The sequence below is a fragment of the Gossypium hirsutum genome, chromosome D04, assembly GCF_007990345.1.
Source record: "Gossypium hirsutum isolate 1008001.06 chromosome D04, Gossypium_hirsutum_v2.1, whole genome shotgun sequence".
Taxonomy (NCBI): Eukaryota; Viridiplantae; Streptophyta; class Magnoliopsida; order Malvales; family Malvaceae; genus Gossypium; species Gossypium hirsutum.
The window spans coordinates 14691138-14717081 of NC_053440.1; the positions used below are offsets into that span (position 1 = coordinate 14691138).

Below are 25944 nucleotides of genomic sequence, written 5' to 3' on the forward strand. Positions count from 1 at the left end.
CAACTAAAACATTATGAAAAATTTATATGAAATATAATAAAGATATCAGCACAAACACATGAAAAATAAAATAGCATGAGCACAACATAAATATATGGTAAAAATCATATTAAATAAATTATTAATATGTAATATTTTTGCAAAAAATTATTATATTTTAAACACAAAATATAACACAAAAAGGACGGTTATAAAATATTTATAAATGATATGCCTAAAGCACCGTAAATCAATGGAACAAAATAGTTCATACCATAACTTAGTTTAACTCAAAATTGTAAAAGAAAAAAATTATATTTCATCAACCAAATAATAATTTTAGATGCAATCAATATTAATTATAAAAATAAATATCAATTTTATACATTAACTTAGATTTAACGTGCAATATGATATGTGTACTTCAATTTGTTTCAATTATACTTATAAAACTTTGATTCTGATTCAATTTTTTTTGTATATGCAAAAAAATAAGCCTAAAATGATATTACATCGAGTACAGTGTTAATAATTTGTGAAAATTGAAATAAATTTAATATTCATGTATCAAATTGAGTAAAATCAAAATTTATATATCAAATTAAATATTAAATCATAATTCACGTATAATTTTAATATATACCCATTAATTATAATAAATTTTTTATGTTTTAATTTATACAAATTTAATCTTTAATGAGTTAAAAAAACCATTTTTTTGCTACCCTTTAAATTATATTTTATACGTATGCTTAGGTGTCATTATAATAAACCTGACAAGTTTTAAAGATAGTTATAAGATTTTAAATTCAATAGATTAGAAGTTGAAGTATGTAAGTATTATGTCACCTTCAATCAAGTTGAAATTGAAATAACTATTCAAGTTTGGCTTCATCTAAAATATCGATTCTTATTTTTGTCTAAATTTACTCATATTTATAAAACATTAATAAAATTGGTTTAAATCTGTCTTTATTTTTAAAAAATATATAATTGTTTTTATTAAATATTTAGTAATTATTTATTTTACTACCGTTATATATATATATTCTTATATTAAATTTCTAACATAAACTATTTTATAATTTAAGTATAATATACTTAATTTTTATATGATATAAATTAAATAATATATAAAATAAAAAGAATAACATTATAAATTTGAGTAAGGTTGAGCCAAGCATAGGCTTTGAATATTAGAACTTGAATTCGACTCATATTTAAAATGGATCTAATACTTTTATTGAACATAATATATTCTGTCTAAACCCTTTACATATTTTAAACAACTAATCCGGTCATTAAACAAGTCTATCAACATGTACTTAAATATTATTTATATTATTAACTTGTTTCATTCTAGATGCGAAATTGATGGGAAAGAGTCTTACCTATCTAAATGAATTATGCTAAATGCCTAAGGGCGTCAGTGGGGCGGGTTTCTCGAGGTTCGACCCTACTTCGCCCCTAATTGGGCGGGGATGGATACAGGTTTGCGGGGATGAGGACAAAAATTAGACCCACCTTGAGTGGTGGGGCAAGCATGGGTATGACCTTGTACCTGCCTCATTCCTACTCGTCCCGCCCCATCCCTGCCCACCCTGCATCATCCCCGCCTGCCCCACATAATATAATAAGTATATTTAAAGATAAACATTTATAAAATGTAACGCCCCAAAACCCGGCCTAGAAGTTTAGACCGAATTTCGAAAGTCACATTGATCACTGAAGTGATCATGGAAAATTTTAGTTTATCAACCCGAAAAACATTACAGTAGTAACAACAGGTGAGAAAACAAGCTGTATTTAGGTTACGTAAAAATTCTCAGTTATCAAATCCCGATATTTAAAAATACAGTTGTTCAATCCAAATAATGTCTACCTGCATTTAACACAAAAATTTCATACCACAGTTTTTAAAACAGAACTTACAGTCCAAAACTCAGATTTATAGAAAATACTTTATTAGCCAGTTTTAAAAACGTGACGCTTCTAAGACCTCCAGCATGCTGAGTCCAGCATCAAGAAACGAAAATGTACCTGCAAGGGGAAACACTAAGGGGATGAACTACACGAGCTCAGTGTGAGTTCATAAGGTGACAAACAACGGATTTATAGAACAAAAATCCAAATAGCAGTTCAATGGCATAGTGCATTTATAGAGATACATAGAAACAAAGGGTAAACTCAGAACCAATGTCCCAAACAAACGTAACCGTTAAGCACACCAAAATGCACGCAATATCAGTCATAATTGTTATAACGAACAGACAAGGAACTCACATCCAGATGCATATGAATGCAGTCAAATATTAAAACCCACCCATCCAACCAAAACACCACTCCGTCCCCCGATCACACCTCATAAGAGCTGTTTAAGCTCATCCATCCAAACACACCACAAAGAACCTCGAAAGGCCCATCCAACCCTACACACCATGTATGTGGACTAAGCCACTCAGATAATAATACTACGCAGCAAAGCTGTCGTATATGCCGTACCGTGCATTGTGGTAAATCGCTGTATAGACATGTTGCAGTTGAAACTGCCAGAACAGATCAGACTCCCTTCTCTTCGCAACCAAACCCAAAAAGATTAATACAAATGCAAATGCACATCATTTGAAGACAAACTTACAGAAACAGAGTACGAAATCAGAAATGCACACCTTCAAATGCCCAGAATTAGAATTAGATATATCATAACATCAATTAATACTCAATCAAAATGCTTAATTAGAGCTATGATTACAAATAACGTACAAGTCCAAGCCGAAACAAAGTCCCAACCACCTTTACTAAGACCTAGCTGAGGGCCGGAACACACAGAATGATAATCAGAACAAAAACAGACACAGAATAAAATTTGGCAACATAAGGCCACACGGTTGTGTTCCTCGGCCGTGCGGAAATGCCCAGGCCGTGTGGGGGTCACACACCCATGTGAAGGCCACACACACCCGTGTGGAGGGGAAACATGCCCGTGTGAGCAGCCCGTGTAACTCACTGTCCAAAAGTGCTAAAAGTTAAGAGCAAAGGAGACACAGCCATGTGAAGAGCTCACACGCCCGTGAAGCCAAACCGTGTGGTACAAAAAATCATCGAAAACCCTAAATTTACAATTACGCACGCTTGTGTACCCAAGGTCATGGCCATGTGGCCAAGCCGTGTGGCACCCAAATTAGCCCAAAAAACCTAATTCCCAATTACACACGGCCATGTGTACCGTCCGTGTGGGGGCACACACCAGTGTGGCCACTTGTGTGGTCACGAAACCAGACTGAAGTTGGTCGAAAACCCGATTTTGTGACATCAAAATGAACCCAAAACCTTAACAACCCAAAAGTATATCAAAAACACACCCAATTTCCAATCATCACCACATTAATCGACCTTTCAAAAGGTCTATTTTCCAAACACACAAACAAATTTCAAATTCCACAGAACAGGCAGAGGGAGAGGAGAACGTGAAAAACAAAACAGTTACCAAAAATCCCAAAAAAGTAAAAAAAAATAAAACTAATAGTTATTTTTAAACTTAAAACAAGTTTGCAAAAATATTTCTCCAAAATGCACACACAAGGACTCAAACCCAACACTCAAAGGTACACTAACACTCACTCAACCACCAAACCAACAGGCCCACTCTAACATTTAAACGCGCAACTAAACACAATAGCGCAACCTTCTTACTAACCCTAACCACAAAACTCAAAACTTCTAACCCCAAAATTCAGGGTGTTACATAAAACTTTAATTTTAATAACAGTACTCAACTCACATTCATGACTTTTTTTTTAAATGGTGGCAGTTGGAATAATGTCACATATGTGTAGGAGTTCGGAGGACAGGTATTTCATACTTTTTTTCATAAAAAATTTTGCTTCTATTTATTTAACTAATACTTATAAATATATCATATGAAGTGGGTTACGGACAGAGGCGAATCTAGGGAGACTGGTAAGGGCCCCGGCCCCCCTAAAATGGAAATTTTTTTTAAAATTTTAAAATTATTAAAAGTAAAATTACACTTTAGCCCCCCTAAAATTATAAAAATTTGATTTAATCCTTTAAAAATTATAAAAATATTGACTATAAAAAATTAAATTTTCATTCGACCCCTTAAAAAATTGTTCTGGCTTCACGGATGAATATAGCGTAGATTAAGGGTTTGTTTGATTGGTGTAATATGTTTTCCAAAAAACATTTTCCGAAATTTTCGGTGTTTGTTTTGTGGAAAATGAATTCCCATAGAAAAACATTTTACAAACACGGGTAAAATCCAAAGCCTTTTTTTAGAAATTGTCTTACCCATTTCTCTACCGTAAGACGTTTTCCCTTTCTCCTTTCTCTTCTAAGCAAATTTTCTTCGACATCCTCATCTCCGTTCATCACCTCCCCTACCATCTCCGTCTGTCATCTCCGTCGATCGTCGGCCTTGCTTCTATTTTGAAGAAACCCTAAAAAATTGGCAGGCACAGTTAAGAAAAGAAAACCCAGAAGCAGTGGTTCTCTCTCTGTCATCAACAGGTATTTTTTCTGTTAATTTTCACTGATTTGATTGGTGGATCGGGTCTGGTTCTTGCTTTTTTCTTGCTAGATGGTAGCTTGTGCATTTTTGCATAACATCAAGCCTTTTGCCTAGTCTATTGATGAAATCCTTAAGGGATATATTAGGGTAATAAGAATGGCGAATTAGGAAATCTGGGCTCAGTGTTAAAGTTTTACATTTCCTTAAGAATGCCGACAAATCTTTGTAATGTTTCAGCACTTGACCACTTTCAATTTGGAGTTTAGAAATTTGTTCACGTTCTTAGATCAGTTCATCTGTTTCTAAAAGAGAACCTGAAGACATGAGATGGGTGATTCAAACGTTCACCTGTGAACTCATTGAAAGTAATCTGAATGTAAGGATAGACAAAACTAAGCAATTCTTGGGAGTATTTTTCGATATAGCCTCGAAATTGGTATGGGAAATACTGCTTGAAAACTGCCCAAACAAACATTTAAAGTGGCAAATATGGAGCCTAGGTGAGGAATCATGTCTGTAGGGTTTCTTATTGGTTTCTCCTTACAGTTAGTCCGAAAGCAAGAGAGAAATATCAATTCCATTGACATGGTTACTGCTCTATTTCTTGCCAACTGGAATAGCCACCCTTTTAGAAAGAAAGAAAAACTGATGAAATATTAATACATATTGGATATTCATGAATATTGATTAACTACTGCAGATATAATGGTGCATAATGGTATTTGTTTCTGTAAATTACTGATTTGCTTCAATTTGTTTCGGTGTTAAATTGTGTACTTGTTATTCGTCTGAAGGTGTCTTGATTCTTTCTCCATTTATGAAGTTTATTTAGAATAGCTTACTTGTCCAATGCCTCAAGGAACTTCAGCTTTCTGATTTCAAAATAAAATAAATGCATATTGGATATTCGTGAATATTGATTAACTACTGTAGATATAATGGTGCATAATGGTATTTGTTTCTGTAAATTACTGATTTGCTTCAATTTGTTTCGGTGTTAAATTGTGTACTTGTTATTCGTCTGAAGGTGTCTTGATTCTTTCTCTATTTATGAAGTTTATTTAGAATAGCTTACTTGTCCAATGCCTCAAGGAACTTTAGCTTTCTGATTTCAAAATAAAATAAATCTTTATTTTTCGATCTATATATAGTTATATGTTAGATTGGGATCCTTATACCAATATAAGTGCATGCAGACCCACCCTTCATTTTCTCCATTACTTTTTTTATGATGTGGATCGAGAGCTACGCCTATGGGGATCTGCGGTGTGGCGGAGCTAAGCTACCCAAAGATTGTTATTTATAGAGGAATGAATGGAGAAAAGTTTGGTGTAGAGTAGTTCGTGAACCCTTAATATGCTTTAGGTCGTGTCGGGTTTTGAGATTATTGTAAATATCTACTATATGGCAACAGGGAGTTTTGCCAGAACATTTGCTGACATAGATTTGGATGATGTTATTGAAGATTCAATGCTTGTAAACTGCGACAGTGAAGAGGCTGAAGAGGTAAGAACAAATGTATCTTCATCTGGCACATCCAAACGTAAAAGAAAAAGTGTTCAAGAAAGTTTCGTTGATGAACAAATTAAATTTGTGGGTGAACAACTTGGCAAAATTGCTAATGCTTTGGAAAAATTTACTGCCGATAAGACATCACAACTTTACGAACAAGTGATGTCGATGGAGGAAGAAGGATTTGATGATGACTTCTTGTGTTCTGTGTTTGATTATCTAGTGAGTCATGAATCCGAGGCCAAAGCTTTTTTAGTTAAAAGTAAGAAGCATAAAAAAATTTGGCTTCAAAAATTTTCTCAAAGTTGAAGATATTGATACTTTTATGTGGTGTAATATTATGCGCTTGGACAATGTTGTTACTATGTGGTGTACTACTAATTATGTATTTGGATAATATTATTAATTTCTAGTACTCATTGTGGTTTCGAAGCAATTTATAATTATTCAAAACTTTTTTTAACACAATTACAAATAATTTATTTGATATTAGTTTTTTTCAATTTAACGATTAATATTGTAGCTTAATAATTGAGTGTTATTATAAATAAATCATTGCAATAAAATATAAAAATTTATTAATATATATTAATATATGTAAAAATAACTTTTTCGAAAAATATTTTCAGGAAATCTGCTAAACAGCAGAAAATATTTTACACAGATTCAATCAAACACCAGAAAATATTTTTCAGTAAATCATTTTACAGAAAAGTAAAATATTTTTCAAAAATCATTTTACGAAAAATATTTTACTGACAATCAAACAGACCCTAAATAGGTCTAGGGACCCACATAGGTGATGAGGCAAAAATAATTAGTCTTACGAGTCGCAGTGCAGGATGATTTTGGGTTTTGTACCCGCACCCATCAAGGCCTTTAGATGTTCTATTTTCAAGCATTACCTCTAAATTAATTTCCAACTGCTGGATGGTTGACAAAATATTTCCAAAACCTTGATTTACGACAATGCTTGACTTGTTTAGCCAATTCCCACGTATACTATATTGCGAGTTGCTTTCATCTGGCCAAAACATGATGAAAAACGAAAAAAGAAAAACAAAGTTAGTTGGATTCAATTTTTATTAGGATGGTAACTAAATTCATTATCAATTCAAAAATTAAAAATATATATTCCAATTCAATTGGATTTTTATTTTATAATATAATATATATATATGTTTTTCTTTAAATTATCAAAAATAAAATATTAAAAAATGAAAAAGTAAAGATATGTTTTTTCTTCTTTTTTGCTGTCAATTAAATTCAGTTTGAATCATTCAAAATGATAGATCAACACCATAATTTTGTTGGAAGCCACTGCACTATTATTATAGAAATGAAATACGACTTACGGGGCAGAGAAAAGATAATAAAAAAAATATTTGAAATTAATTTGATGATAAAATTTTATAATTTTATTTGGGTTGTGTATATATTAATGCTGTTTAAATTGGATTAAATTTATTGGATTGGAAATTAGATGAAATCGATTTGGATAGGGGTTTTGAATGAGTTTATTTAGGAACCATTACAAACTTATTGAATCGAGTAAAAAAATCTATTAAATCAGTTGAATCAAAATTTTAAATTTATTATTATTTTATTTTTTAGCTTTTAATAATTTTAATCAGATTGATTGAACTGATTAGATCAGTGAACCTATAGTTTAATCGGTTCGACCACTTATTTGATTCAAAAAATAATGGTATATATACTAATTTGTAAACTTGTGTAACGCATGAGTCAATTGTATATTAACTTTATAATATTTTTTATAATTTTAATTTTTTTAAATAATATAATAACAAAAATATCTTAAAAAAATATTTAACTATTTGAAATCGATTATATTAGTGTTATTTAATTTTAAAAATATTTAATATTAAAATCATACAAAAAATTGTCATATTAATTTTAATATTAATTTATTATAATTTAAATAACAATATTAATAATTTTTATATATTGTTAAGTTAATTTTTTAAAAGTTATAATTGTTATAATTTTATTTTTTTTATAATCTTATCTATGAATTTAATTAAATCTTATTATATTTGAAAAAAATAAACTTAATTTGATAGAATTTATTATATGTGTTTTTTTAAATTATATTTTAAACATATCAATTTAATATTATAACATTAAAAGTTAATTCAATTAAGTAAAATATCAAAATAATGAAATATTTTATTTAAATTGAAAATAAGTATTTCAAATGGAGAGTGTTGTAATGTTAACATGATTGTTTATTTTTTTTAGATGAAACCTTATAATAATAAAAATATATGATTTCTTTTTATTTATTAAAATTACCATAGTTTAAGATTAACTTTTAAATGGGTTTGAAAATTTATGAAAAAGAAAATTATTTTTAAATAAACAAAAAAATAATGCCTAAACTCAACTACATTAACCATGAGATATGGTGTAGTGATTGCTCACTTCATCCCTCAACCATGAGGTTAGGGGTTCAATTCTTGCTCATGGAAATAGAGCATATTTCATGGCCAACCGCTTACCTTTTCGAACAACACCCACAACAAAGAGATTAATCCTTCCCACCAATGATGGATACCTTAGTTTCAATAAATATATAAAAAAGAAGCTCAATTACATTTTTAATATATATATATTATTTCCCATTAGAAGAAGTTCATGTTGTGTCAAGAAGCCTATTAACTCCAATTTATAAGTATACGGTAGATATGTGGTTTAGAAATGCATGATTTGACATTGGTGATGCTTAGTTGAATTGGTATATTTTCATATATAAGTTTGAGATGTATGGTGTCTGAAATTACCTGTTTTAATGTGGATTGGCATAGGTAAAGTTGATATGAAATGTGGTAGGAAATGAGATGTTTGTGTGTATATGCATGCTAAGTATGAAAAATGAATGGATATAATTGTAACTAAATATAATAATTGAATAGAGCCAAATAGACTATGCAATCGGTTGACTTGAATACAAATCTAATGAGTTAGGATGTAAATTTATTATCTACTTGCTTTTGAGAAGATGAATATATGTTTCATAAAAAGGTATGAGATTAAATTAGGAATGTCATAGTTGCATATTGCATATGTTTATTTACTTTATTGAATCATAGATTTACCGTTGAGTTTATTACTCAGCATACGGGTGTTTTTTTTTCCATGCGCAAGTTAGGTTTATATGAGATCTCGAGCATCAACATCCAATCAAAATCTCGAACTCAACAAAGTTGGCAAGTTTCTTTTGTTAGTTAAATGGAATGTACCTAGTAAAGTCAATTTAGTATTTTTCTATGTTTAAAAATGCTAATTTGGAAGTTGGAAAATGAATATAATCACGTATATGCGAGTTGATATATGTAGTGTAGTATGATTTGTAAATGATTTAAGTTGACATGTTTGGTTTGTGATTGAAATGTATGTGTGTTATGTGCTTGTTGAATTTTGGCAATGTTAATGCTTGATTGAAAGTAGCATGATTTGGTAAATGGCTTAAATGAATATGAGACATATGAAATGGCACCATTGGATGTAAATTGATATGTATCAAATTAGTATTTGGTTAATATATTGACATGCATTCTTTGATTAGGGAATGATATGTTTAATGAATGATAAAATGTTGGCTAAATGAATGATTGAATTGTTGAGATTAATATTGAAGATGTAAGTTATTAATTAAGTATGATTTGAACATGTTTTTTAGTATGTTTAGGTATGAATTGAATTTGTTTTTGGTGATGTTTTGGAATAGCTGATAGTGAGTTGGAATAAAGTAGGTACCAAATGCAAATTCTGAAATCTTTCTATGAGGTATCAATACCTTGGGAAGGGTATCAATACTTTAGAGGTATCGATCCTATTTATTTTTATTCAATTTTTCCAAACATCAAAGCTAAAATTGGCAGAGGTACCTAGTTATGGTATTGATACCTGGTTGAAATTTTGGAACTTTTTCAATTTGGTTCTTTCTCAATCTCGGGTTAACTTTAAAGAGCACGTAGGCTTGTATAAGTCCCGGGAAAAGTTGTATATCATGTTTTTGTACTGTAAAGATTATGTTTGCATGAATTGCGTTACTAATTAAATATTTTGTATTCATACTTGCTCTGACAACGAATGTGGCACCTTGTTATTTAGACCCAGTAATCGGATCGGGTATGGGGTGTTACAATCGAACTTATACGACAAGACAAACAATTTGGCACGTTCAAAAATAAATCATTGAAGGACAACCCAGAACTATGTAGGAATCCATTGTCAAAGAAATGTTATCTCCAAGGTTCATCACCATTACCACCTTCATTGTCAAAGAAAGATAAAGATTGATGGCTTGAATTTGGGTGGAAAGTAATCATGTTGGGATATGGAATTGAGTTAGTGAATGGACTAATTCTTAGATATCTCTTCTACCCAATGAATTATAAGTTGTTTGTCAAGTATTTTGAAAGGAAGATACAGAAACGAAGGAGGGGTAGTAGGAATTAACTTAAAAGCTTAATTTTCAGGCCTTAAGCATTGGCTTCAGTGTTATGTATGTTAATTTGTCTTTTCCCCCTTCTTATAGCTATGAATAAGTTATGATTGGTTGTCATGGATATATGTTTTATTAATGAAATAACAATGTAAACCAGTGTGATCTATGCGAATTTAACTTTTGAGGGACTACAATTTGTTAGGTAGAGTTTTTTTTTTTGGTAATTTTCATATAAAATGGATATAAAAAAACTTGGTTTTTATTTGCTAAAAACTATAGTATTTATTAATCACAATATATTAAATTACATTTAAAAATCATATGATATAGAAATTAATAGCACAATTGTTTAATTGTAGGATCTTGTTGAATATAAAGTAAAAACGAAAAATTCCAAGAATATAGTGTTTGGAAAGTTACGTAGTAATCGGATTTGGATGTAAATGTTTGTAATTATAAGTGTAACATATTTGGATAACTATTATAATTGGCGGATCCCATTGAACTGGTTGTAATTGAAGCACCCAATTACAGTTTTCAATTCTTAGGAGGGAGGGTGAGAATTGAAGTAATTACGTATATAGTTACAACATAATTCAATTTTTTAAAAAAATTATATAATGTCTAAAACTACCCATAATTTCCTCCCCAACTCAATTAAAAATATTAAAAATATTAAAATCGTAATTTTCCTAACCGAGCTGATGTTCATTGACTCGTAACACCAACTCAATGAGGAATTTATTATATATATAAGTAAAACTAACCAAAGGTTAGTATAAATCATTGCAACAAACACCCTTTCATCTCAATAACACCATAAAACATATTTCACCCATATTTAAATAAAATTAATAAACACCTTAGTACAAATAATACTAAAATACAAATACTTAATAATCTTTTGAGAGCATCAGAATATAGTAATAAACTTACACCATAAAAGCACCCCAATTTGTTTCTATAAATTAGCTAAGCACTTATGGGCAAAAAATAGTAACTAATTTTTTTAAAATACAAATAAGCAACTATATTATAATAATAAAAGAGTTTACAAATATAATAACCTAAACCTCATCTCATTTAACTTTGAAATTCTCACAAACCGTCAAATGAGACAATAATGATGTGTTCCACCATTAGTAGTTAAAATTGTACTTCTATAATTCAGAAGACCATAAGATATGATAGGATGTGATATATATATATATATATATATATAGAGAGAGAGAGAGAGAGAGAAAGGGTGACAAAATATCTAGGATTTTAAATGAGTAGGGACCCTTAGAGGCTGAAATCCATGCTTGAGAGTTGCTTCCCAGACTTTTTCAATGTTTGACGTGGTGTAACCACATTCATGTTCCTCCCATCCTTCCAGTGCATGTACTAACCCAGCTATACGCCATACGCTCATCACCCTCCTCGGCAACCAGTTCTGAACAAAGTAGAACCAAGCGATGAAAGAATGAGCATCAATATCTACAATGAGTTAAATGGAGTATGTAAATGTTGATGGCCAAACCTCGCAAGAATCCACATTCTCAAGGGCCAACGGAGTTTGCATGGCCGGTGTGGTATGATAGAAGCAGTCCGTCCGCAACTTCTTTGGTGGGAATTGCGAGAAGGGAATAAATAGAGTTCCTTTGCTTGCTTTCCTTTGTTCTACTTCACTCAATCCATCTCCAACTAACCATGTCTGCAACATATATATTATTCATTGTCCCATATTATATTCAACCTAGTTTTCATTAGGAATATGATAATTAATTGAGAACCGGCTTAGGTACCTTAAAAGTGTAACTTTTTGAGAGAACCAATTTACCCTCAGACTTGGTGCCAAGTAATTTATCAAGCTTTTCATATTCATCCTCACGCAATACAGAGACCTACGGTGATACGTAAATGAAAATGGTAGAGAAAAAGTAGTTGAAGGTTTGGAATTGGAGTTATCTAATTAATAATGCACGTACGTACTTGAATGCGCTTTTGGCATAGCGCAAAGGCAAGAGCACATGCAACTTTAGTCAGCTTGCCTCTAAGGACTACTTGTGTAGTTCTCTTGGGTATGCTATTTAACACAACTGCAACTGCCAAGCTACTTCCATCTACCAACTTCACTTTAAGCTGGGGATGCTTTTGCATATACACCCCACCATACATGTTCATCTCTTCACCCTGCTCATTTATTTCATCATCATGGTTTTCTCCTATTATATAGATATCTATATATGCTTATGGGAGCAAAATACTTGCCTGGTTCATGAGGCCTAGACTCAACACTCTAGCACCTTTTTCCTCTGCCTCTAATATGGCTTCTTCAATCAAGTTATTGATGGATTGTTTTTGCGATTTCAAGCGGTACTACAAATGAAATGAAAACAAGATGCAGCAGAGACTAGTTATGATGGATTAGTGTCTTAAACAAGTAAAAAGTCATGTTGTTGATATCTATACCTGTATGTTGTACTTGGGTATAGCCCAGGTCTGTAGTATGATATTATGAAACCGATTGCTTTCGACAACAAAAGTGGAACAATATATCCAGGTAAGCATCATGGAACACAGTGTGACAGGCCAGAGGAGCCACATGTGCCAAGTTGATGGTGTGTATGGTTTAGAGGCGAAAGAGGCAAATCCAAGGCGGAGATGATAAATAGACTCGGGTGTGGTTAGGTGCGTTAGATGCACCACATAGGGTGATTCTTCTTTCCTTCTCAGTGATTTTTCATATAAGCTGTCACTAGATTTGTCCATTGTGCCATAGATGTAATCATAAAATGGCATAAACAACGAGTAATTGGTTCTAAACTGTACGTGGTGCAGCGAGTGAAACCTGTCCAGTATTCACAAAATATATTCATACTCTTACAAGGTGTTATTATCATTAATTATTATGCTTAAGGAAAGCAGGCTAATTAAATAATTAATAGTGATTAATATTTTAAAAATAATCTAAAATTAAAGAAATAAAAAAGAAAACCTTAAATTAACAAAAAAAAAAAGAAGAAAAACGGCAGAACTTTATCGCTAAAACTAAATAAAAACTTTAAAAAGTAACAACGAAAATCAAATTAAAACTACAAACTAAAAAATAAATAAATAAAAAGACTTTGACTAGGGGTGAGCAAAACTCGATTCGACTCGAAAAAATCGAAAAAAAATTCGAATTTCGAGTTAAACGAATTGAGTTATTCGAGTTATTCGAATCAACTCGAATTTTTTTTCGAATTTCGAGTTCGAATCGAGTTGAGTTTTCGAATTCGAGTTATTCTGTAGTAATTTTAATTTTACTTTAAATAAACCTACATAAATATACTTAATCTTGGTTGCCTTCAAAATACTTGTATCTTCAACCCAGATAGAATAAAATTGTGGACAAACAAATATTTTTACCCAAATTATCTTATTTGTTTATAATTTGCTTGTAGCATACACTGTAATTGATAAGATAGCAAGTATAATGCATGAATAAAATAAAAATATTATCATAATACTCCTGTTCTTAAAGCAAGACAGTCTTCACAAAATAAAGTATCGTAGGTAGGCATTTAATTTAAAATTATTTAATTGAGTTAGAGTGAAAGGAAGGGCTTACGATGGAGTATAAATGATGTACTTGAGAGGAGGGAGAAGGGTGAAGAGCCAGTTAGGAATAAGCTCGAAATTGCAGTGGCCCATATTGTTCATAAAGTCCAGGTAAGTGACGTAGGCAGCTAAGGCAATAACGGAGACGGTACCAGTTAGCACCGTTGTCAAGATGGGTATTGAAAACAGGAGGAAGTATGCTATGTGCTCTGCAAATGGATGAATCACAGCTGCCACAGCCACAGATGGTTCAGTACCATATAACCATGTGGATTGATTGATTAAATTACGTACGTAGGTGATGAAGTCTTACAAGTAATAGGCTCAGTGACAATGGAGGAATGATGATGAGAATGGTATCGAGAGTAAAGATAATGGTGATGCAGTGCTCTATGAAGCCAGTAGTAAAGGAACTCCACAGGGCCGGCATGGAGCAACATGGTTATAATCACACCATCCAATCTCCAAAAGGGTAAGTGTGAACCTCCTGGAACGTAGATGTTGCCCAAGTAAAACAGGATTGCGTTGAACATTATTTGATCATCCCTGCATGCAGCCATTAATTAATTAATTGTCGTCATTGGGTAATTAAAAAAAAAAAGATTTTTTGTTGCTCACCAGTCCCTCTCCCTGTCCACTTGGTCAAATTCAATGCCCTTGTCCACAATCTTGTTGGTGCCTTTGGCAGTTCGATAACGAGAAAGGCTAATCCATAGCTGGTTATGAAGCATTCTCCATAACACAAATGGGAATAAGGCCAGCTTGGACACGTCTATATCTTCATCCTTCACCATAAACGAGTATATGTGCTCCGTTATCAAAGGAACTAGGATTATATACTGTAAAAATCCATCAAACCACAAATTAAAATTTAAAAAAAAAAGAACTGGTAAAATTAAAAAATGAAATCAACAAGACCTTAAAGCTCCCAAGAGGCTTCCATGGCCAGTCAGTGAGGATTCCTGGTTTAGAAGCCATGCTTAAGTAGCTATATAGCATCTACACATGCAAATGTCTTTGGAAGTGGATATTATATATAGTATTGTGACTGTAAAGTTTTTACCCTTACAGATTGACACGTTATGGTGGCCCTTTCTTTATCAAGATTTAAGTCATCCGATCGACAACTCATCCATTTATTGTGCCCAACTGTAAGTCTCAGCTGCTCCTGCTTTATCAATTAAATGGAGACCTAATATGTTGTTAATCTTAATATTGCTAATTTTTTCTGTCTAACATAAATTTTCCGAAGCTCGGAGCAGTGGCAATTAAGTGATAATTTAGTTATAATTTGATTAAGTCAGAAATAGAAGATTATCAGTATTATAAGACAATGAAAACAGATACTGAAGGCAACGGGAAAAGTCTTTGCTTTGAGAAAAAAATAAATCCGGAATATCGACTAAATTGCAAAAGGGTGAAAAAAAAAGGGTCTAAAGTGAGAAAATTAAAAGATAGAATAATTAAATTGAATTATGGAAAGAGGAGGGACTAGAGGTGCAAATAAACCAAAAAGAAGTATGAATCATACATGAAATTTGTAGATTTAATTTATTCCACTGTAACTTCAGGGAGATAAGACTTGCTATGGTAGATTTAATCCGACCTACTGCAACTTCAGAGGTATAGGACTTGTCGTTTCAATCTGCTCTACTGCAACTTCAGGAAGATAAGATTTGTAATTTGTAGCTTTAATTTGTTCCACTGTAACTTTCAGGGAAATAAGATTTGTGACTTCAATCTACTCCACTGCAACTTTAGAGAGATAAGATTCACCATGGTAACTTCAATCCGTCCCACTGCAACTTCAGGGGTATAGAATTTGTGGTTTCACTGATTTGTTACATTGTTCTCTAGGGAACATGACATATAGAATCCATTTCATGGGCTTATATTTATGCCAAACGGTTAGGATGTTATGATCAAAATGAATCAAATACTCCTAATAACTAGATAGGTGAATTGATATAGTTTTAAATATGGAATGGGTAGTTAAAAATGCAAAGTAGATAGGTGAATTGATATAGTTTTAAATGATGAAGCAAATAGGACTAAATGGACAAAAGGTGAAAGACTAATTGGGCAAATTAACCCAAACTGAAAAGAAATCACATAATGACATTTTGGTATTGAAATCAAAGGTCGAGTATCGATACTTTGAAAAAAGTATAGATACTTAGAGCAAAGTATCGATATTTGAGGTATTTTTCTTAAATTTTTCAACTTTGAAGCTCAAAACGATGTCAATACAACATAGGGCATCGATACCTAAGTTATAGTATGGATACCTTAGTGGTGGTATCGATACTTGGGGATTGTTTTGTGTAAAATGTGATTCTGAAATAAATTTTTACAGAACAGTTCTACCCAATTTAGTCTAATATCGTAGTATTATGGAAATAACACACTAATAAGTTCAAAATATGATTGGATAAGGGTTTGGATTAAATGATTTAGCCAGGATTACTCCGGCACTCAAATGTGATATTTCTATACTCAACTTGGTAGTCGGGTTGGGTATAGGAGTATTAGATAGAAATTCGATAAAAAATAAAAAAATTAAAAAAATATTTTCTCAGCATAAACTCTGTTGCTAATTGCAATTAGTTGTAAACATCTGAAAAAAAAAAGAAGCTTTCCATGTCGGCTAAGCCAGCACGATCGCAATTAATTGTCTCCAAACTCCAGTTCTATGGAACACAAAACAATTGCAATTGCTTTCTTTAACACAAGTTGCGTTTGAAATACTAATTGTTGGTTTCCAGTTCCGCGGTGGTATTGATTACCAATGAACAAGATAAGATGGTCCAAAAAAAACAGAAAGGAAAGGAATATATCCCCCGCACCAAACACAAAATAAGCTTTTCATTGCTCATATTATTTGTTATCCAGATGCTGGTTTCCTCGACACTGAGCTTAGCTCCTCAAATTTCAACCCCCTCCCCAGAGCTTTAAACACACAAGTTGAAGCATAGAGCCTATTGTTTGTAATCGCGGTATGGTACGAGAAGTAAAACAGCAAAAAATAATTAAAATTGGAAGTTCCTTTTTTTTTTTTTAAATTGACAATATTTTTGAATTTTTAAGTATTAATTTTAAAAAATTATAACTTGATTCATATAATATCTAAAAGTTAATACCTTTACACATTTAATGACATTTTAAGGAAATGGAAAAAGAATTATAATTAAATAACCAAAGTTAAGGTCAATAGTTAATTGATCTAAATTTAAAAAGAAAATGATAAATAGGTGATAAAAAAGAATTAGATGACTTGTCGTCTCGTTTACGCTAAACAAATTTAATACTCCGTAGACATTTTTTTTGCGTTTAGAATAACATTTTACTTTTTAAGATTTGTGTTTTTCTATGAGAACTTTTGATCTATTTCTTTACCACTTATTTGACAATCCAACGGGTAATTTACCATTAAAAGTTTTTTTTTTAATTTACCGAAATAGATCCGGTATTTTATTATTTACCGAAATAGACCCTGTATTTTATTATTTATTGGAATTGGCCCATTCCGGTATTTTATTATTTAATGTATTAAAGCCTTTACCACGTCAGCGCAATGTCAGGGGACGTCTCAGCAAATCGCGTCCATGTCAGCGCGGTTTGCTGACGTGGCAGAAAATCGCGTCCACGTAATCGCGGTTTGTGTCTACGTCAGCAAAGCGCGCTGACGTGGACGCGACTTGCCCCGTGCGTGAACAGTGCAACGGTCATTTTTTTTACCGTTGCCCCCCCAACGGTCCAAAAAAAAACTATAAATACCCCCACCCCTTTTTTTCACAAACTAATCCTCTCTCAAATTTCCTCTAAATTTCCTCTCATTTTGCTCTCAAATTCCTTTCAAATTTCTCTCAAATCCATATTTAATCTCAATTTGCTCTCAACTTCCTCTTAAATTTCTCTTAAATCCCTATTTTTAAATATTTTTAAAAAAATTATTGTTTTTAAATTTTTTTTAAACCGTAAAAATTTGTACGATTTCAGCAATGGCCGGAGAATTGACTCGTCTTGATAAGCAGCATATATCGGTGGAACAAATGAAAATGGTAAGTGTAATACCCAATTTTAGCCCGGGCTCACATATGGAAACATAATTTTCGAGGATATACAATCTTAGATATGATATGCAATCTTAGATATGATATATACAATCTTAGAAGATATGATTTTATAATCTTAGAGATTTAATTTGTAGATACCCTTTAATCTTAGCCGTTAATGTAATTGATCTGTACCGTTGGATTTGGGGAGGCTCAGCTATAAATAGAGGCCTCTCCCTTCATTGTAGAAAGAAAAAAGAATCAAGAAAAAAGGAAGAACGATTGGCAGTTTTTTAAAGGTGGCTTACTGTTTTATTTTTTTTCTTTTTCGATTATTTTTTACTTATTTACGATTTTAAAAAAGGGTGAAGGTGATACCAATGCTAATTTTATTTATTTATTTTATTTAGCCCTAATAAAGTGACGCGTTTCAATGGATGGAGATATTTTCTCATTCAAGCCCTATGAGTTATTTGCGCCTTTTAATTGGGCCCTTCATTTTTTTTATTCTGTTGATTTTCAATTTAATCCTTAATCTTTCATTTTAGGTTTTTAGTCTATTTTATTAATTTTGTTATTTTTATTTTTATTATATTATATATTATTATTATACCTACATATATGTGCGCATATGCATGTTAACATATATACATATATATATATTTTAAACGTTTTAATATATATACATATTATATACATACTTTATTATTATTTTATTTTCATATTTTTTTATACATATATATACACATTTATATTTCATAATATTTATGCGTTTGCCCATATTCTATGATTTTTATATGTTTATACATTTTTGTAATATATACACATATATTTATACTCCATTCAAAGCTTATTATAAATATTTTCCACGTTTTTATATTATACTTATATATTTCATTTTTTTTGCAAATGCATGAATATATTTTATATGTATATATTTATATTTTCCTTGTTTTCATAAATGCATTATGTATTTTATATATATATAAGTTTTATAACCCAAAATTTTATGAGTAAATTATCTTTATGTCGTTTATTCTTCATAGTTTCAAATGTATATATATTTTGTACCTTTTTCTCTTTATTTTTTTTGTTTATTTCCTTCATTTGCTTATCGATGTATATTTTCATTTATATTCATTTGATATTTTACATGTCGTTGTTTATGTACATTAATTTCGTTTATTTCTATGTCATTGTTGTATTTATTATTACATTTTATATTTAATGTAGCATCACATCATTTTTTTTCGATTTTAAAATTTTCAAAATTGAGATAACACTCGTATTTAGGATTTTCAAGGAAATTGAGCCCTAACGTATTAGGTTCCGATTTTCTTCGTTAAATCCAACGATCGAGGGTTGCTCATTAATAAAAAATATATAAAATAAAAAGCTTGTTGTTGGGAGTTAAATATGTTGTATCCTAACGTATTGGATGTGACGTATTGATTTCTCGAGACAAAGATTTTTTGAAAAAATAATAATAAAGGAAATATTTCAAGTTTGGGATTTTGAGGAATTGTGCCCTAACGTATTGGGCCGCGATTTCTTAAATCTTAAACAAATGAATATTCTTTTAAATTTTTATTACACGAGTTTTAGACTAATTCATTTTTGAGGAAATTAAAATGTTGTGCCCTAACGCATTGGGTGTGACATTTTCTTTCTCCGAAATGATAAGGGTCTTAATAAGTAACGTTTTTAAGTTTTTTTCTAAGGATTATATTTTTCAAATTTTCGACATTAAGACACTAATTAATTAACTAGGTACCAATTTTGGGCGTTATGAGGGTGCTAATCCTTCCTCGTACGTAACCGACTCTCGGATCCATTTTTCTAAAACTCGTAGACCAAAACCGTTTTTTTAGGTGATCCAATCACACCTCAATAAAAGATTGGTGGCGACTCCCAATTTTCAATTTTTTAAAGTCGACAACCTAAAACGTTTGTTTTTCAAAAAAATGGTTTCGACAGTAAGCGTTAAATTTAATTTTTAAATATTATTTAAGAATTTTTTAATTATGCATTTTTAGATAATTATTAATTTATTATTTGTTATAAAAGTCTGTAGATCAAATATTGGAATGCAATATCCGGAATATGCATGCTCCTCCATCACCGTTTGTAGAGAACTACCTGCGGGAAGCGGGTTTTTGGCACGTGGAGATGGTAGGCCGGGGATGCAAGGTGGACCTGAAACTAATCAGTGCATTGATCGAGAGGTGGAGACCCGAGACGCACACATTCCATTTTCCATGTGGAGAGTGCACTATCACTTTGGAAGATGTAAGTCTGCAATTGGAATTTCCGGTGGACGGTACCCAGTCACTGGGTCTGCCTAATCTAGCGATTGAGGAGCGGTGTGCTACGAGCTTTTGGGTGCTATTCCGGAGAAAATGGACGGAGGTAAGATCGAGATGGGCTTGTTACAAGACACATTCCTGGATCCGGATGAAGATTCAACCGAAATAGAAAGAATCTGATATGCTCGGGCATACATTCTTCAGTTAATTGGAGGTTATCTGATGCCGGACTCGTCACGAAGCCGCGTACTTCTAAGATGGCTGCTGAAACTCGTTGGTTTTAGAACAGCTGGTGAATTGAGTTGGGGGTCTGCCATCTTGGCAACGTTATATCGGGAGATGTGCGGGGCGACGCGACCGAGGAAAGCAAAAATCGGAGGTTTCCTATCACTACTGCAGTCATGGGCACGGTTTTGCTACGTCCTCGAGTGGACCACCCATATAAATTCCCACTCATAACGAGGTAAATCCGGATGAGTTCTTACAAAATTCAAACGCTTGGCACACAAAAGTCGCGTTGATCAACTACGCGACCGTGGAGATGCACCAGTCAGACAGGGTGTTACGGCAATTTGGATGTAGACGACCGATTCCTGTGGAACCTGAGGTGTTTGACGATCACCACAAAATTGACCTTCGGCAATTGAATACGGATTGGCCGAGATTTTGGTCCGAGTACATCCAAATGTGGGAAGATCGGTATGATTATATACCTACTAAGGAATCGATCATCGTTCCGGAGTTAGCGTGCGTGCCGAAATGCATGCCATGGTTTAAGATCCATGACAAGCCGTATTTACTATCGCCAGAGGAGAGGCAGCGTCAATTACGTGTCCAAAGTGAAAGACGCGGGCCTTTAAATCCAAGACGACAGGACGACGACGCTGGCCCCTCAACGAGGCCCAGACATTCACCCGGCCCATCATCAGCGGCCTTTCAATCACCAAGCCCAATAATAGCACCGACACAGTCACCCGACCCAGCAGTTCAACCGATGATACCCACGCAACTGTCTTTTCAAATGATGCCAGGTGCGTTTTCTAGCCCTTTTATGTATCCTAACCCTTATATGTTTCCTTTTCCGAGTCCTATGGCAGGTTGGAGCCAATGACCAGGTTCAACTCCATTTCTTGTTACGCCGAGTGGACCGCCGATGTATAGGCCAGCGACGTATGAGGGATCGCCAGAGGGGCCGTCGGGGAGCTCTTCTTTTTGCCAATCCCCACCACCGTATAGGTTTCAAACATCGTCACCGTTGGTGATGGAAACACCTCCACATTCACTATTCTATCAAGGTGGCTCATCGTCCCAACTCTGACAACCAGATGCCCTGCCGGAAGAAACAGAATCCCCCCCGGAGGAACCACAGTCGCTGCCGGAAACTGGACAAATAGAAATTTGTATTTAAATTTATTTTTACAAATATTTTGAATATTTTGATATTATTTGATGCAATAAAATAGAAATTTGTTTGAGTTAATACTTAAAAACATTAAACTAATTTATTAAAAATTTATAAATTTATAATTTATAATTAAATGCATAATTTAATTGACAAACCTTAAACCCTTAACATAAAAATGCTAACCCTAACCCTAAACTTAAAAACCCTAACTCTTAACTTAAAACCCTAAACCCTTAACTTAAATACCCTAACCCTTTTTTATCAAAAAAATACCCTCACCCTTAACTTAAAAACCTTAAACCCTTAACTTAAAACCCTAAACCCTTAACTTAAAAACCCTAAACCCTAAACCCTAAAATCCTAAACCTTTAAATTTAAAACTCTAAACCCTAAAACCCTAAATCCATAAATTAAAAACCTTAACCATTAACATAAAAACCTTAAACCCTTAACATAAAAACCTTAAACCCTTAAATTAAAAGCCCTAACCCTCAACTTTAAAACTCTAAACCCTTAAATTAAAAACCCTAAGCACTTAACTTTAAAACCCTAAACCCTTAACCTAAAAAACGTAACCCTTAACTTAAAAACCATAAACCTTTAAATTAAAAACTATAACCCTTTAATTAAAAATTCTAAACCTTAAAACCATAAACCCTTAAATTAAAAACCTTAAACCCTAAAACTTTAAAACCCTAAATCCATAAATTAAAAACCCTAACTTTTAACTTAAAAACCTTACACCCTTAACTTAAAAACTCTAAACCCTTAAATTAAAAACCCTAACCCTTAACTTTAAAACCCTAAACCCTTAATTTAAAAACTGTAACCCTTAAATTAAAAACACTAACACTTAACTTTAAAACATTAAACCCTTAACTTAAAAATCGTAACCCTTAAATTAAAAACTCTAACCTTTAACTTTAAAACCCTAAACCCTTAACTTAAAAATCATTGCCCTTAAATTAAAAACCTTAAACCCTTAACTTTAAAATCGTAACCCTTAAATAAAAAAACCCTGTCACTTAACTTAAAAACCCTAGCCCTTAACTTAAATATAATTTAATAATTTTACTAACCATTAATACAATTATCAGTTAATAATTTTACATTCACATAACGTTAGATTTGGAAAAATGTTTTGACTGGTACTAACAATTAATAATTTGATATAATTTGATAATTTTACTAACAATTAATACAATTATCAATTAATAATTGAAAAAATATATTTTTTTTACAATTACATTCAACTATTGAGATTAGGGCATGATCGACTTGTATGGCCTGGATTCCTACACCATCCGCACAACTTTTGTTGACTGGTTATTTCTCGGATATCCATATTGTTGCGTATTCTAGTCGAGCAAGGTTGACCCTTTGGTTTGTGACACAATTCTCTATCCGGTAACAGCTTAAAAGGGGCAAGAGATACGGGCGGCCACTTACGTTCATCTGGGATCGGTGGGAAAACGTGTCTCCAGACCTTGTACATGTTTTCTAATTTGTACACTTTGTCCACATAGCTCATCGGATCCAGACGGAGATTCTGAGAAGCTGCAATAACATGAGCGCATGGATAACGAAATGCATCAAACATCCCACAATCGTAAGTCCTATTTCGCAAGTGTACACGATATTGCCCGCCAACAACACATTGGTGCGGTCTGTCAAACTCTGCCACGCGAAACCATAAGTTGTCTCAATCGTGACATACTGTGTGCATGGTGTTTGCCCGCGTCTTGGCCTTGTTAATTTCTTGAACTACCTTACTGCACCATACATGGCCTCCCTGCATCTGGCCTGCATAACTTGCTGCTCGCTTTGGAAATAACACCGCCAAACGAAAATATGTCTCTCGCACAACTGATGTTATCGGTAGATGACGTGTTTCTTTAAGGACAGAATTTATGCATTCAGCCAGGTTTGACGTCATATGGCCATATCGTAGGCCGCCGTCGTATGCTTGTGCCCACTGTTTGAAACGTATGTTACAAAGGTAGTCCGCTCCGTCTCCGTTAATTAAACGTAAAATTGCAAACATCTCGTGAAAACGGTCTTTATTTATTTCATACACTGCTAATATAAGTTCATAGCGAATATTACATACCACTTCTTCATTTATAACTAATTCAAATTGACAAACGAAAGAACACATATAGAGACTAAATACCTATGTTGGTCACTTGTCATCGTTCGCTCTTAGATGGATATTGCCTGTAGTAGTTGGAAGCAACGTGCCTTAGGCAATATCGATAGTGTGTGCGCCATCATAAGCTTCTCTGTCGATCAAATACAGCTAGTATACCGGTGCCCTGATCTAAAATAACACAGATATCAGGTTGAGGGCACATATGCCTCCTTAACCTAGAGAGAAAGAAATTTCAGTCATCAGATGACTCCCCCGGTGTTATTGCAAATGCAATTGGAAGAATTCTCCCACCGTCATCCTGTGCCACTGTAAGAAATAGCCGATGAGTATACCTACCAAACATAAAGGTACCGTCAATTTATACCAATGGCTTGCACTATGGAAATACGTCTCGGCATTGGTTAAAGGTCCAAAACAGGTGTTTGAACACTCGGCATCCACGTAGCAATCGACCGTTGTAGTACGCATGTTCCGTTTCAAAGTCTGTGATGGCACCTGGGACGTATCTCTCTAACACTTAACACCACTGCCATATTTCATTATATGAGGCATCCCATCCACTATGCATCTTCTCCAACGTCTTTTGCTTAGCTATCCAAGCCTTGCGGTAAGAGGGCGTGTACCCCATTTGGCTACGGATATTGGTAATTAACACTAGCACTGAAGTCTTGGGATCTACTTTTATCGTGGGCAGTATCAAGCTAGCTAACATAGCTGAATCCATCTTGGGATGATCTTGTGAAATATCTATAAATGGAGTACATTAAATAATGCAACATTACATAATAAAAGTATTATTCAGAAACTGTCAATACTGTACCTGCAGCACATGTATGTGGACCTTTGTACTTTTTAATCTCCCATAACCCTGTCCTTTTCCTTAACGAGGCGTAGATTTTCCATGAACATGTGCAGTCTTGCACCGCACACTTCGCCTCAAACTTATCAGATTTGGATTTAACGACGTGGTAGTTAACGCCTTTTTTGATGCTATATTGTTTCAAAGCACCAATAAAACTATCCTTGTTGGTAAACTGATTACCAACTTCAAATTCACCCGAATCTAGCCCTGAACTTGTACGATCACGCAACCGGTGTGGTAGATCTGAAAACTCTAACGCATCATCTGCAGATAGATCGACATTATGCATGTGGGCTGGAGGTGAGTATGCTCAGAATCGTGGATTTTCTTCTTCATCTGAACTTCTTTCAGCATCTTCAGGTTCTGTTGGAATAGGCTCCGGTTCAGAAAATAAGCCAACTTCTGCACCATCGTGCCCGGGATTTCGAGGTGGATCCATATCGGAGTCATCTTCTAACCCACAATCATCTGCAACGTATGAGGTCCCCTTACCGGTTGACGTCGTAGGGAGTACATCATCCCTTATTCTAGGCATTTCATAACGTCCCCAATTGGATGTAGATGGTCAACCACTAGAACTTGATGCCGTTCCCCAGTACGTATTTCCAGCATCAAACATCGAGCCACTGAAGTACATGTCTCGTGTTTTTTAACCCGCTAATCGAATGTCGGCCAAGAGTCGTGTATACATCTCGAACACCAGTCGCAAGTACATCAGTTGGTGATGTAAATTGTACATATAACTCAATATAATGTGCTTCACTTGCAAGACGAGTCTGCACCATTGTCCCCAAGCTACGAGCACCTTTTATGTCGAACGAGTCATATGTCATCGGATCAACAGAAGAACAAAATCAATACGTAATAGACAGAACTTTCATTGGCGTCGTTCCAAAAATTTTATGCCTAATTCTTTTACGAAGTTCTGTCAAATCTATGTTCTGGTTAAAAACCAGTCGTACCGTATTCTCCAACAAAAAAACAACACCATTCTCGATATGGTAAACCTCACCATCGTAGTAAATGACAGCACTAATATGTTCACTCATATTTGAAACTCTAACCTTCTTAGCCTCTCTAAAT

The 25944-nt window shown here is 33.2% G+C and overlaps 1 protein-coding gene and 1 long non-coding RNA gene across 2 annotated transcripts; one reads left to right on the plus strand and one right to left on the minus strand.

Annotated features, from left to right (window-relative positions):
* Positions 1-4152: 4152 nt before the first annotated feature.
* Positions 4153-6384, plus strand: LOC107948657 (uncharacterized). Its single transcript, XR_001697516.2, has 2 exons — positions 4153-4509; positions 5707-6384. It is a non-coding gene; the product is annotated as an uncharacterized lncRNA (long non-coding RNA).
* Positions 6385-11325: 4941 nt separating this feature from the next.
* On the minus strand, positions 11326-15141 carry LOC107948639 (very-long-chain aldehyde decarbonylase CER1). The gene is made up of 10 exons (XM_016883265.2): positions 15000-15141; positions 14700-14920; positions 14395-14627; positions 14092-14311; positions 12951-13329; positions 12750-12857; positions 12471-12671; positions 12284-12382; positions 12019-12192; positions 11326-11931 (listed from the first exon to the last, which is right to left on the minus strand). The coding sequence occupies exons 1-10, from the start codon at positions 15078-15080 to the stop codon at positions 11755-11757; spliced, it is 1893 nt and encodes a 630-aa protein (XP_016738754.2). The 5' UTR covers positions 15081-15141; the 3' UTR covers positions 11326-11754.
* Between the last annotated feature and the right edge of the window lie 10803 nt (positions 15142-25944).

Bases quoted from the DNA above. Each gene is read 5' to 3' on its own strand.
- LOC107948639 (XM_016883265.2), bottom strand. From the start codon at position 15,080: ATGCTATATAGCTACTTAAGCATGGCTTCTAAACCAGGAATCCTCACT. The intron at 14,921-14,999 runs GTCTTGTTGATT...GGATTTTTACAG, and splicing joins AGCCTCTTGGGAGCTTTAAG to TATATAATCCTAGTTCCTTT. The intron at 12,383-12,470 runs GTACGTACGTGC...GTATCACCGTAG, and splicing joins TATGCCAAAAGCGCATTCAA to GTCTCTGTATTGCGTGAGGA.